At 41.4% G+C, this 14,754-nt stretch overlaps 1 protein-coding gene and 2 non-coding genes across 6 annotated transcripts in view; all 3 read left to right on the forward strand.

Annotated features, from left to right (window-relative positions):
• UBAP2 (ubiquitin associated protein 2) overlaps window positions 1-14,754 on the forward strand; it is a 130,862-nt gene that overhangs the window by 75,096 nt on the left and 41,012 nt on the right. For 3 of the 4 annotated variants that reach the window (XM_074952280.1, XM_074952281.1, XM_074952283.1), the window contains exons 9-16: window positions 385-444; window positions 2,019-2,071; window positions 7,492-7,559; window positions 8,893-9,082; window positions 9,899-10,121; window positions 11,751-12,025; window positions 12,574-12,746; window positions 14,342-14,552. In XM_074952280.1, the coding sequence (XP_074808381.1) occupies window positions 385-444; window positions 2,019-2,071; window positions 7,492-7,559; window positions 8,893-9,082; window positions 9,899-10,121; window positions 11,751-12,025; window positions 12,574-12,746; window positions 14,342-14,552 (1,253 nt within the window). The remainder of the gene's footprint in view (window positions 1-384; window positions 445-2,018; window positions 2,072-7,491; window positions 7,560-8,892; window positions 9,083-9,898; window positions 10,122-11,750; window positions 12,026-12,573; window positions 12,747-14,341; window positions 14,553-14,754) is intronic. The other variant, XM_074952282.1, reaches the window with a different exon arrangement.
• On the forward strand, window positions 9,409-9,492 carry LOC141988328 (small nucleolar RNA SNORD121A). Its single transcript, XR_012639747.1, has one exon. It is a non-coding gene; the product is annotated as a small nucleolar RNA SNORD121A (small nucleolar RNA).
• On the forward strand, window positions 12,153-12,238 carry LOC141988329 (small nucleolar RNA SNORD121A). Its single transcript, XR_012639748.1, has one exon. It is a non-coding gene; the product is annotated as a small nucleolar RNA SNORD121A (small nucleolar RNA).

Below are 14,754 nucleotides of genomic sequence, written 5' to 3' on the forward strand. Positions count from 1 at the left end.
TTTACAGTCTACACAAGATAGACACAGAGTAGATATGAGGATGCATTCTTAAGAGAAACGAATAAAAGTACATTTAGAACATATCCTGTAGGGAGCAATCCTCCACTCGCCAGGAGAAAGAAGCCTGAGAAAAGGTTGATCTAACTTCCACATCTAAATTATACTTGGGTTCTTCCTCCTGTCTGAAAAGCCATGGACACGTGGGCTAGCTTGGGAGTTTGTCCAGGAATTCGAGATCTGGTGAATTTTCCCTGGAAACGCCAAAAATTACTTTGCTTAGCTGCAGGTACATGACTCAACGCTTTATATGGAGAGCTTCAGTGAGAGGCTATTTGGTATAGTGTGATTGAGAGACATTTCAGGCAATTTTATATTGCTCCACAGAGCCAGCCCAGAGTGGACATTATCTTGCTCAGGACCTGCCAAATAATTGTGGACTCCAAGGTATAAGTCCTCTTTCTTTTTTGGGGGTATGTGTGAGTTGGGGGCAGGGCTGTTCATGCTGCCAAATCAGCAGTGTTCAATCCTACTGTCTATGGCTTAGCTGCAATGTAAAACACACAGAGGAATGAACTAAGATCTATTGATATATATATACACCTATATTGATCTAATTAGCACAGACTGGGTTTGATGCTGTCTTCAAGGGGCTTTATTTTAAAATTCATTAATTGCAAATGGTTCAGAGCTGAATACGAGAATGCGACTAAAATGGAGGTGTCTTAGGAAGCTACATTTGATCAAAGGTGATGGAAACTGAAATTTTACTGGCGGTGGGTTCTTCGCTTGTGGTTGTGTGGTTAATTTGGTGGCTCTGTTCCTGGGATAGCCTCAAGCGTGTGTGCCCCAGCACCCCTGCTTTCTAATCGTTTCTGACTGTTGTGTGCCCACTTTCTCCCTTGCTGTTTCCTGTGGAAGAGACCAGTTTTAAAAACATTAAGCACGTTTCCTACTGCTGTGCTATTCCCACAAGCATTAGTCAACCTGCTGCGCTGCACAGCCTGCTCTCTACAACTTGTGACGTACCTGGCTTGGCACCATGCTCCAGCTGGAGTGGCAGGCCAACCGCCATGCTGCCACAGTAGGAACGAGATATTTTTTCCTGTAAAATGGCTCTCTTCTACCTCAGGGGAAAGTGGAATGGGGTTATTCTGGCCTGAGGAGACAGCCAGCAGGCAGGAAGGGAATGTCCTAGAAGGGACACCACTGTGTGCCTTCAGCACAGACCAGTGATACGCAGACTGAGGCTCGTGAGCTGCAAGTGGCTCTTCAGTGTGTCTCCTGTGGCTCTTTGCAGCATATGATGATATTAAAACACTGTGTGATTTAATTATTAGCCAATTATTAGCCAATTATTAGCCAAGTTATTAACCAATCAGGCTGCTTTTACTATGTTGCTTACCAGTTGTAGTTGATAAAATAATACTTGGTCAGTCATTTTGTTGTGAGAAATGTATATAAAAATAGTAAACGAGCCTCAGTCTGCGTATCACTGTAATGTTGATCGCTGATTTGGCTCCTGAACCACTGAGGTCTGAGTATCACTAGTCCAGATGCAGACTTTGGAAGTCTCGGCAGGTCTTGCTCACCTGTGCAGCCAGTATGGATCCCATGTTTATGGTGGTGTAGAGCTCAGATTTTACTCTGCTTTAGGATTCCATCATTGTTAAGCTTAATCATCAGGGAAAGGTGAGTGGGTGAATTTCTCACCATGTTTGGTGCTATTGAGTATGATGGCTGATTTAAGGACACTGTAGTCTTTCCTTTAACATAAACCATCTCTGGTACCAGAAGGGCTAGAAATATCCTTAAATTCTAGAGAACATGTTAAAGATATCTCCCGAAAGACCCTAACTCTGTAGAGCATCTCATGGTCCTGACCATAATTTCCTGCATGTACTGCATTCATAACTGTAATTAGAGATGGATGGTAAGATGGCTTTTAATGTGCGAACTGAAATATGATATTGGGCCTTACCATTTGTGCCTAATTTCTCTTCTCTCCCAAACTGCAACAGGAGCATGGAAGAATTCAATAGAAGAATGGACGGCAGAAGACTGGAATGAAGATGTAAGTATATGTGGTTGGGTAGGCAGCAATTATTCATTCTGTGCTGTCTGTGCATCTCCTTCAGAAGTCAAAAATCAATGTCCTGTGTAATACTTTGCAATATATGGAGGGTTTGTAAGAAAAATTTTTTTTAGTTCATTCCTATTTAGTGAAGATCATAAAATCAATTATTTGATGAATTTCATTGTACTTTTTATTCAAATAATATAAAAATATTATTCCCCATTTTATCAGGCTGAGTGAACTATTTGTGAATATAAGAATTTTACAGATTTTTTTTGTAGTTAAAATGTTATTTTCATTCTTAACCCAACTCTACTATTTAGCACTTATGAGAGTTAATCACACGCATTTCCCCTTGCATTGTCAAGAGCTTACACCGTTAGCATCATGAGTCTTTTTTATATAATGATCTTTATGAACTGGTAGATTAAATATTAAAACTTAGTGACTGCCCAAAATTTGATCCATTTGTTTCTGTTTATAAGATCTATATAATTCTTTTGACTTTTTTCAAAACGTGAGTCAGTCAGTCTGTGTTAACAGAATATTTAAAAAAAATTGAACTAACAAGACACATCAATCACATAATTTTTTTTTTTTTACATCCTAGCCCCCAGCCTGTGTCCATGTATTTTTCTCAGGCCAACGGCCTTGCTTCATATCTGTAAAGCACCTAGCACATTTTTGGTATTCTAATAATATTTATACCTACCAGTCCAGTCTGATCAACCCAACAATAACAAACCACTGTATATGCAGGTTAGAGGAGTTTGGGGTGGAGTGGGGAAATTTGGTAAGGAAATGGAGAACTTTAAAAATCAAGGTCTTTCTGCTGTATATGGACATCAGATATTCTAAGTGCATTTTCCGAAGAGGAGGAGTTTGCTTCAGAATGTTTGGTCGAGACTGGTGGTGGTTTTGGTTCTTACTAGAGAGAGGATTGTGTCGCTTCAAAGACAAATCTGAACATTCTTTCTTAGCTTCCAAGGAGGTTGTAATCTGGGAAATACTACAAGTGCTATAAAAGTGCCAAGTATTATTATCCAGTATGCATTCTTTAAAGGTGTCAGTTTTAGATTAATTAGAAATGTCTTCTATTTCTTTTAATGTCTGAGGAGTGGTTCTGTTGTTGGTATAGTACAGTCAAATCACTGGAGCAAGGCCTTACTTGTTCAAAGAACTCTACTCAGGCTAACCCCTGCATCCATCTGGAGCATCATTGAAGTCATGTACTTCCATGTGGGCACAGGGGTGGGCCTACATGGAGCTCATTGCAGGACTGGAGGCTAACTTTGTCTCACTTCACACCAGGGATCCCTCTATTCTGGCCTGTCAACCACACTCATGCAACAAACTAATGACTTCAGTGGCTGGTCTATCACAAACTGTTAGTGGAATCCAGTCTCTCAGTGGACAAAAGCATTGATTCCTTCACATGGAAAAAGTATAGGCTATTAAAAGGCTCTTTAATCTGGTGGGGAAAGGCATAGCCAGAACCAGTGGCTGGAGGTCACAGCTAGACTAATTTAAATTAGAAATATACTTTAGGCAAGGGCAGATTATGCTTTAGTCAAATGCAAGCTATTGGGCTCAGAACAGTGGTAATTGGGTGAGATTTAATGGCCTGAGATATACAGGAGGGCAGACTAAATGATCTAATGATTTCTTCTGGTCTTAAACTCTATGAATCTAGGATAGTGATACTCTCCATTCTGTTTAAACAGAAATAGACCCTTGGAATTACAATACATGAAGATATTACTTCACCCACCTTGTGTGTCTAATATATGAAATTGTATTTTGTTAAAGGGACAGTGTCAATGCGAAGGCAAGTCCATTTAAAAGCAAATATATTTTCAGGTACTACAGTTGGTCGTCAGTCTTCCTGCCAGTTTTTACAAACAATCTCCTATTTTTAATTTTTTTTCCTCTCGACAAATATAAAACATATAAAAATTGTTGTCAAATGCACAAAATAAATTGAAAAATAAAGAAATGCTATTTTTCTTATTTCTGTTAATCATAATTTTTACTTGCAACAGCAGTAGATCTGTTTTTAAAATTGGACAGAAGTGTGATTAAATTGGCAGTGTCCCTTAAACAGGATTTAAGATGGCATGAAAACCATTTTCATTTAGTTTTAATTTCTTAGGCCTCAGTAACAGGGTGCCTCCCAGCCCGGGTAGATTGACTCATGCTAACTTGGCTTGATTTAGCATGTTAGAAATAGTATTGTGGCCTTGTAGCACTGGCAGAGGCCAGGGCTAGCCACCTGAGCTCCGACCCAGAGGGTTGGGTGGGCTTGCGAACCTAAGCCATAAGGTCCACACTGCTCTTTGTAGTGTGCTAGCTTGAGCCAAACTAGCTGTCAACCCAGGCTGGGAGGTACACTCCCAGCTGCAATGAAGACATACCCATTAGGGTCCTAATTCTCCTGGTTTGTTACTCTTACTTTGTATTTCGTTTCAGTTCTTAAATACGCATCTTGAGTGTTTGCTCCCAAGCCATATTAGCTGGTGTGGGAGATGACTGGCAGCTGGTAAACGTTGCATACTTGCTGACGAGGCATAGGTTTTACAATTGAAACTTTGCTGATGTTTGTATTTGAAGGGAAGTCACTGTAAGAAGGGGAGGCGCCCCTGTGAAGTTGACTTTTAAAAACAATTGATGACCATTGTTTGTCATCCACCTATTTCTAGGAATGTGCTAGTACATTAGTGAAGGGTTTGTTTGTTGTGTAGCACAATTGGTTATCCCAGACAGTTATTCAGAAGCAGATAAAATTGCTTCTAAGAAACTCTGGTGGCATCTGTTTCAGCTGCTGCACATGTCATGGGCTCTGACAAATGCCATTATCCCAGCAGACTCTCAGATCTGCTGCTTGTTTACTGTTTGCCACAGTCCATAGCATAAACTTAAATACAGCAGAGCTACTAACCTGCATCTTGGGAGTTGTTTTGCATGCCATTTTCCTTGGATAGAGAACATTTTTCCCCCTCCAAGCCCAAGAGGCACTTTTGAAATTGTCTCAAGTCTGTCAAGCTCTCTAGCTAACCTGCTTTCAGGGTTTGTCAGGGTTTTTAGTCACTGTTGATCTTACTCCAGGTTAAGTGGGCATGGAAAACTGTTAATGTTATATTAAGGATTTAATATTTAACTAAGGGATTGCAGATCACAGCCTACCACTCCGCTCTTAACTGACTTCTTAGTGGCATAATAATGCAGGAATCTCACAACGCTGCAGAAAGCATAGTACAGTCTGTACTACAATAACGCGTAATTGGGGAAGGGCGCTATAGATGGAGCAGGAGCCTTTACTATGAATTTATCTGAGCTGAAATTAAACTCTTAACCTTCTTTATTGTTCGTTATTAAGGCTATGATTTAGTCATGGAGGTTACGGCAGTCACAGATTCCGTGACTTTACTGGACCTCCATGACTTCTACGCTTCAGGAGATGGAGGTGGGACTGTGCGCCCCTGCCCTGCAACTGGGAATGGCTGGAACCAGGACGCTGCAGCTCCAGCCCCACAGCTTCCACTGGGGGCTGCAGCCGGTGCTGCGTGCCTAGCCCCGCAGCTTCCACTGGGGGCTGCAGCCGGTGCTGCGTGCCTAGCCCCGCAGCTTCCACCGGGGGCTGCAGCCGGGGCTGCGCGCCCAGCCCTGCGGTGTCCTGGGCTAGGCAGGGCCATGCCTCGCAGCCTCCCAGGGCCGTGCACCACACCCCCACCTGTGGCTAGGGCTTGGCTGGGGGCTGCAGTCGGGGCCGCACATCCTTGTACCACAGCTGCGGCTAGTTCCGGAGCAGGGGCTGTGTATCCCCTGTGGCTGCGGCTGCAGCTGCTGGAGCCGGGGCTGTGCCCCCCACCATGGCGGGGAGCTCAGCCTGTCAGGCTCCTCCCCCCCCCCCCCCCATGGGACTCCATCCCTCCCCCCTAGCTAGCCCTGGCCCCTGGTTATTTTTAGTAAAGTCATGGACAGGTCACAGGCTCCTTGAATTTTTGTTTATTGCCTATGACCTGTCCGTGACTTTTACTAAAAATAGCCTTGACAAAATCTTAGCCTTATTCATTATAGTCCTCTCTGTGTGTGTGTGTGTGTGTGTGTGTGCTGCTTTACATAACAGATGTAGTTGGAATCTCTGCCCCAAAGAGCTAAGTTAAAATAAGAACAGGCAGAGGCAGCACGGGGGGAACAAGGGACGGGCTTTGAGTTTCACTTTCTGATAACACACCATACTTCGCACGAACTGTGTACCAGCATAAAATTCAAACCACATTCATCCAGCTGTCAATCCACTCTTCCAACACAACAGAACTAGATCTTAGCCTCTGTTGGTGGCAGGCATTCACCTTTAAAATACACATCAGAATCAGTCCTGGCTTGTAATGGTCAATTTGGATGAGCATCGTTCCATAAAAGAACCCCAATCAGATGAGCACTCTTGCAATTTGATTTAGTAACTGTAGCATATTTAGGGATGTAACTCCCAATGATGTCAGTGGAACTGCACACAGTGTGGCAGAGATGAATCTGGCTCTTGCTTTCCAAGGCCTCAGTGGGACTGCTCAAGAAAGTGTAAGGCTTTACAGGTGCAGGGACCCAACCTTCAAACTCTGGTGAAATGTTTGCTCACTCCTTCAGTAGATCAGCTGTCCTTAGGCTTGGTCTACACGTAAAGTTGTACCGATATAACTAAAGAGATGATTTTATACTGAATTAGTTAAAGGAGAGTAATGTTGTGTGTGAGTACTCTTAAATCTGTTTGAACTTTACTTATATCAGTTTAACAGCTATATAAATATAATCGCTTATCGGTGTAACTGCATCTACACCAAAGGGGGTTTCATCAAGTTAGCTAAATTGGTTTCTTAATGCTTGTTTAAACACAGAAGTTGGCTTTCTTTAACTATACTGGTGTAGTAAAAGGAGCACAATTCCCCTAGAGTGGACACAGTTATACCATTAGAAAGATGCTTATATTGTACTGTTATATCTTATTCCCTGGCCATTATGAGAATAAACTAATTTATGCCAGTGTAAGGCATCTTTATACCACTATAACTGCATTCACGTTAGGGTCTGTAATGATATAACTATTTGGGTAAAAAAAATCACACCCCTTAGAGATATAGTTATACTGATACAGAATCTGTGTGTAGACCAGGCCTTACACCAGTGTGTTTAAATCAGTGCAGAACGGTGTGCAAGTCCTTATTAAAATTGGGCTGTGTTTTCCTTGTCCTTTTAAAAGTGATCTGCAGTGCAACTTGTTACTATGATTCGGTATTCCTGATCTCTCTAAGTTACATAACCAGGGTTGGGTTATTTATTTTGAATATTGCTGCCTGTAAACTTTCAATGCACGTATAACTAAAATACACTTTCTCCCTCCTTCTTTCTTCCTCCTTTCTCAGCTTTCTGAAACAAAGGTCTTCACTGCATCTTCTGTTCCAGCTGAGAATCACATCACTCCTGGGCAAAGGTAGGGGAGGATTTACATCTTTGTTCCAGGTTTCAGAGTAACAGCCGTGTTAGTCTGTATTCGCAAAAAGAAAAGGAGGATTTGTGGCACCTTAGAGACTAACCAATTTATTTGAGCATAAGCTTTCGTGAGCTACAGCTCACTTCATCGGATACATTGACTGTTCTCACAGCCTAAACTCTTTCACATGCTCCCTGTAAAGTTGTTGACGCTTCAGCATTTGGCACACTTTAAAGTTCTGTTGGAGAAAATAATCAAACAATCCTGTGTTTGCCCTCAGGAGGTGGCATGGATGTGAATGGACAAGCTCATGTCTAATCAGAATTTTTCGGGTGAATTTGATTTAGTGTTAACACTTGATTTTATCTAGTATTAGGCTCTGACTACACTGTGGTGTACAAGAGGCCGTATTAAGTATATGAAAGGCGTGTGTTCCGAATCCTAATGATGTGTAACGTGGAGCAAATTCAGGCACATGCCTAGTGTTCTATTCCTGCTTCTGCCACAGAATTCCTGTGTGATAATGGGCTAGTCACTTCACTGCTATGTGTGAGAGTTTCTCCATCTACAAAATGGGAATAATACCTCATGGAGGTGCAAGTTTGATGCAGCAATAGTTGTAAAACACCTTGAGATTCTCAGGTTGCAGGTGCTACAGACATGCATGTGAAGTACATATTGAGTGGCAAGATTAAGGGGGAGGGACAGTTCAGTAGTTTGAGCATTGGCCTGCTAAACCCAGGGTTGTGAGTTCAATCCTTGAGGGGGCCATTTAGGGATCTGGGGCAAAAATTGGGGATTGGTCCTGCTTTGAGCAGGGGGTTGGACTAGATGACCTCCTGAGGTCCCTTCCAACCCTGATATTCTATGGTTCTATGAAGTAAGCAAATAACACCTCTTTTCACTTACTCCCCCATGGCTCAATCATGTTGATCTCCATGAGCTTACCAGGTAAGCCAATGGGTGTTTAGCTACCATGATGGTAAGTACTTTGGACATACCCAAGATAAATGATATTGAAATTGCACCGCATTTCACTTTGAAATGCTAAAATACAGAACAAAATGCAAGGTTTTCTTCAATTATGAAGCAGTAAATGTGGCAATAGTAACCCTGTGCTCGAGCAGATGGCAGGACCTTGCCGTCTGAGTAGAAAGCTGGATTCTCGCTCTTCTGAGTGGTGGTGTGTGCTGCAGAGATGAGACCCAGAAAGGTTAAATAATGTGGCTAGCATAGTGTCCTTCATATTGATCTTAGTTATTTGATCTTCTTTCAGTCCTCAAGTATCCCAATTTTAGTATTTGACAGCTTCTTACTCTTTTTTTTCTTGTAGCATTGACCTAGTAACATTACTTCAGAAGCCTGTGACTTCTAGCCAAGAAACAGAAGGCAACTCCTTCGAGTCTCCCCAACAGCAGAGTTTTGGCCAAGCCCTAGTCTTCACGAATTCCCAACACAACACCCAGATGACATCAGGAACTGGCAATTCCAGTTCTCTAAACTCCTATTCTCCTCAGAGTCTGGTAAAATTCATCTTGGCTTTTTAAAGACTCAGAATCTTACGGAATAAACACTTTATACTTTTTCAGTTAGTTTCTTTTTTTTATGACTTTTCTTTGCACCACTTAAATTGCAGGTGGTATTGAAATATGAGAGGACACTGGACTAAAAATGTCCTCACCAAAAAAAAAAAAAAAAAAAAAAAAATCAGATGGACGTTTTTGTGCTCATGAGTTTCTTGCTTGTCCATTTAAGTGAACTGCTTGTGTTGGTTCTTGAGAAAAGAGCAGATAAGTTCTCTGCATATTGATTAAAATGAAACACTCTGTATATAAAGCATCGAATTCTAGGCCAGAGAACTGTGATGCGGTATTTTCCAAGCACATATCTGACTGGTCTGTGTGGAAATCAACTATTTCTGAGTTTTCTGGACTAATGGAAAGTTGGCAACCCTTTGTTAGTTTTAATAGAGTTGGAGATTAGATGTAGGAAAATGTTTTGAAACAAATTAAATACTGTTGCCAGTAACTTTACCTTTACTTTGTTCTAAGGCACTATATAAACAAAACTACATGGGTCAGATCCTTAGCTTGGGTAAATCAACATATGTCCATTAACAGTGGTGGAGCTAAACCAGTATACAATAGCTGTGGATCTGGCCCCATATTGTTAGTGCTCAGTTGGATATTCTTGCTAAGTTTTAACTTTTCACTTTTAATTAGAAATCTGGGGATAAAGTATGAACTGAATTTCTGCCAATGTGAGCGATTAACTCCGACCTCACAGGTTTGGTCATGTTAACCTTTAGTGAAATATTTTTTTCTTCATTTTCTTGCTAGTCTTCAGTTCTCTGTTCTGGGTTTGGAGAACTTGGATCCTCTAAATTAGCAAACTCCACTGGATCTCCGCTCTTGGACCAGTTGAAGTCTCCAGGTTTGGGTCAGTTCACCTCTCCGAGCTCGCAGCAAAACAGCAGTAGTTCCACTGCCACCACCGCTACCACCACCTCATCCTGGGATCTAAAACCCCCTATTAGCCAGGCCTCGGTCCTCAGTCAGTTTGGTAAGTATTTAGATAGGTTTTGCCTTTTTTTTTTTTTTTTTTATTATTTAAAGCCATTGACTATGGAACTTTGACCCTTCAGTGCCAGACCTTATGTAAGAGATTTTTAAAATGATATTGAGAAATGGCTTCTCTTTTGAAATTAGCTTCCTAAAGGAGACTAGTAAACTTAGTCACATTACACTGAGGTTCCATTTATAAAAGGTTAATAAATGATAGCTGTTATAAGCATAATAGACGTGAGTAGTATTTTTATACATGGCTTCAGTAGAAAGTGTTACAGATGGTTGTAAGCAGCCTGTTCGGGTCATCTCTGACAATTGGTTAGCCATTTATTTTTAAAAGTCTATTAATAACCCTTTATAAACTATTTGTAAATGGAACCTTAATATAAAGTATGACTGTAAATGTCTCTAGGAATTCTGGGGAAAGACCTTTTTATGTTACCTTGACTGTACTTCTACTAATGACAAAGTATAAATTTTCAATCCTAGACTAAGTTAATACCACCTTATGGTGAGTTCTCTGGCTCTTTAATAGTGTGGATCACTTCTTAATCCTGGGACCGCCTGCGTCCTTCATACTTCACTTTCTGTCCATGATGGAGTAGATCACCGTCCCTCCCATTCACAATTACGTAGACCCTTCTCTGTGGAGGGTTAGACAAGACCATGATAACAATTGCTTGAGCAGTCTCTACACTGTTGCTTCCAGTGATGCTCTTACTGTGGAGAATTACAGGTCCTGGTTTTGCCAGTATAGAAGCAGCCATTGTGGTAGCAACCACAATTCACATAAAGTAATATTAAGAAAATATTTGTGTGTTTTCAGCTGTATTTTAATGCAGTTTAGCAGCTGGAAATAAGGAGAAGCTGGCAACATGTGACCTGCAATGTTCTGTGGACCACTTGTGTTTGTGAACTAGAGTTTTGAATCATTGCTTATAAGCCTGTCCTTCAACAACTAAAAACTATGGAGGAGATTTATAAAGGGCAGTTAAGCATCCAACTCCAATTGAAAGTCAGTGGAAGCTGGGTATCTAACTCCTATTTGAGCCTTTGAAAATACTCCTCCCCTTAGAATCAGGAGATCAGAAAACTTAATTATATCGTCTCTAACATGTCAGTATTTCTTGACAAACTTTGTCCAAAAGTCGTGAGTTTTAGCTTTTATCGTGAATTGCACTTTCCACATTTAACAGAGTCCCACTTTCAGGCAGGTCCTCACACTGTGGAGCGGTGCAAGATCTGACTAAAATAATACATAGCATTTCTGCTAGAGACTTGAGTATAATGCGGTTGTGTGGCCATATGAACAGCTGTCTAATTCCCCATTTTTAAAAAATTGCCATATAGTCCTGTCTCAGAATCTCCGTTTTCATTTCAAAAAAGAAAACTGTTGCCAGCTCTGTGGTTGCAAAAATAATATTCATATTCAGAATCTGAAGTTTATATAAAATAATGCGTTGACGGCTGACTGAGTGTGCACACGGTCTGCAGCAATAGCTCTGAGAGGGGTGAATAAAAGCACTAATTCTTTAACTACAACTACAGAGATGGAAGGAACATAAAAGTCCTGGGAGCAGAGTTTAATGCATCAATTATGATTTTTTTCCCAAATGCTGGCTAGACTTTAAATCCCAGCCTGAACCATCTCCAGTTCTCAGCCAGCTGACCCAGCGACAGCAACAGCAGACACAGACAGTCCCTGTTCCTCCTCCTGGATTGGAGTCCTTCTCCTCCCAAGTAAAACTCCGAGAGCCATCACCAGTAGACAGTTCTATGGCTGCAAGCAAAATGCTGCAGCTCCCTAGCATGTCTATGGATAACCAGGCAGCGTCTGCCCATCAAACGCAGCAGAAACAGATGAAACCACCAAAACGGAGGATACCCCCAGCTTCTAAGGTGGGTAACACAGCAGGGGCAAATATATGGCACATATAGGCTTTAAGATACTTGGGGGGGTGGGGAAACATTATAGGGCAGTCTTGATGCACTTTTGGTTTTAAATTTTAAGATGGGTGGCTTTATAGTCCAGAAGACAGTGATGTGGTATTTTCCAAGCACATATCTGATTGTTTTGTGAGGAAATTTAACCATTTCTGAGTGTTCTTGGACTAACTAGTGACTGGGAGGTGAATGCTTAAAACAAAATACTCTTTAGTAGGCACAGAGGACAGTATGACTTAATCTCTTAGGCCCCAAAAAGTATGTGGGACTGACAAATTAAGTTTTAAGATGGAGGGATTCTAGTTAGGAGAAATTATGCAGCTCCGTCTGAGAGGCAGCTGCATTGGCCAACAGATATAGGTTAGAAGCCAAGGCTGTGAGATTGTAACCAAGTTACATACTTGGTGTTCTGTATGTTCGTAGTTCCCTGGAGTTCAAGGTGGTTCGTGAGTGATTTCTTTCATATAAACTATATAGATACAGGATTTTGTTTTTACTTTCAGATCCCGGCCTCTGCAGTGGAAATGCCTGGATCAGCCGATGTGACAGGGTTAAACGTTCAGTTTGGAGCTCTGGAGTTTGGGTCAGAGCCTTCTCTCCCAGAGTTTGGGTCAGCCCCAAGCAATGAGAATATCAGCCAGGTGCCCAGCAACAGCTTGTACTCAAAACCTGTAAAGTACGTAAGAGTTCCATTTTTGCATCCTTATGTGTTCTCTTGTACCAAAAAAGTGGCATGTGAAGATCAAGGTCTCTTCTGCCAAGGGGCTGTTTGGTGTTGCTGTCTCGGAAGCTAAATATAATTACTTGTAAGCCTCAATCTTTATTTTCTGAGGATGGCACCCTTAAAAGCAGGAAGGTTCCTTTTCTGGTGACTAGAGAAACGTTCTGAAAAATGGGTTGGAATGGAGGTGGGAATGAAGTGAACTTAAATGCTCTCTTCATGAGCTACCCTTCACATTGTTACTTTATCATTTTTAATTATGCTGATTCCCAAAGCTGTTTAAGTGAGGCTTTGGCTCCCTCCCAGCCCATCTACTCTTACAATTGACTCAGCAGAGGTAAATGCATCACAACATCCATCTCTGTCAGCAGACTGACACCATAAACTGAGGTCTGACTTCAATGGAAGCTCAGCCTAAAGGCAGCCAGGCTCTGAGGTGGGCGGAAAGCCCTTATTAAAATGCTAATGTCTCCAGTAATAACAAAAGAAATGCAAACATAGCAGCCAAATGCATGCTTACTCTTCAAATGTTCTTTCAGAGTTTTGTTTGTGTAAAATCTTCCTTAAAAAGTTGATGGAGAATTTGCAAGAATTAAGATTTGCAAAAATAAATTCCTCCATTCATCTTAAATTTTGTAAATGTTTTTAAAAATCCAGTACGAACCTTAAAAAAACCCCTAAGCCTAACCCTTCCGGTTTTGGCAGAGCAAACATTGCAGCAATGTGCTGATGTATGGGAGCCTGAAAGAGACTGTATAAACAGAAATGGAGGGATACCCAGGTTCAGTATCCAAGATGTGGAAAATATGCCTTGCTGTGTTAACTGTCTTAAAGTAATGTTTGAATCACAGGCAACAGAATTTAGTTTTTAAAAAGTGCTTTTTAACCTGTAAAGTCCTACAAGACTGATGTTGACTCAGGCAATACTGGAAAGGCAACAAATGTAAAGAGTTTAGAAAGATCTAGGGGCAGGGTACAAATATTAATCTGTGTATGTAAATTGTCGTGGATATTTACAGCAGTTTTGTGTAATAAGAGCAGCTCTTTCTTAGTGCCTTTTGTCAGTAGATTTCAAAGTATTAGAATATTGACTAGAGGCCTCAGTCTGATCAGACCCCATTGTGCTGGGCTCTGATACAGACACATGGTAAGAAGTAGTGTCTTCCCTCTAAACCTTACAATCTAAAAGCATAAGAAATCACTTACGAAGTAGAATGCTAATTCTAGCCAGGAAAAAGCAGGAAAACAATTATCATAGCTAGCCTTTTTGAGAGGGGGAAGAATGGAACATGGGATGAGAAAATACAGTTGTCCTATGAGGGGGAAATGGCCCCTGCTGCTCAGTGCAGATGCTGGCTCTGAACAGAGGGCTGCTGTAACTTTGCCTAGGCCCACATTAAATTGTGTTATGCTAGGAAACTGGAAAGTGAGCAACTTCTAGCTGAGCAAATGGGTATCCAGTTCCAGATTGCTGTGCAGGAGCTGGTAATGTCATGAAGGTATCTGAAATGACATTTAACAAGATGATAAATAACTTTTACTTTTTTCAGTGATCCTTTGAATACCTCTTTGCCAATATCCAATACAGTACAGGAGTCCACCTACACAACCTCTGCCATCACTTCTTCCAGTCTGACCTGCTCATCCCAGAGCACTAGCCCCGTAACAACAACTTCCTCCTATGACCAGACTTCTGTGCATAGCAGGATAGCATACCAAAGCTCCATGGCTCCATCGGACTCAACCCCTGTTGCAGTCACGGTGAGTAGATTTCAGAAACCTTCGATATTGAAAAGACATTGATTGGGTTAATTACTGATGGGTTTGGGTGTTGGTGACATACTAAGGCTATAATTCAACTGTTTTGTTGAGCTCAACAATAGTACTGGTGCTCTGAGACTTCAGTGGCTAACACAGAGATGATGTTTTGTTCTGTTAACAGCTTTTGGACTGGTTAAAGAGA

The sequence above is a fragment of the Natator depressus genome, chromosome 5 (genome assembly GCF_965152275.1).
Source record: "Natator depressus isolate rNatDep1 chromosome 5, rNatDep2.hap1, whole genome shotgun sequence".
Taxonomy (NCBI): domain Eukaryota; kingdom Metazoa; phylum Chordata; order Testudines; family Cheloniidae; genus Natator; species Natator depressus.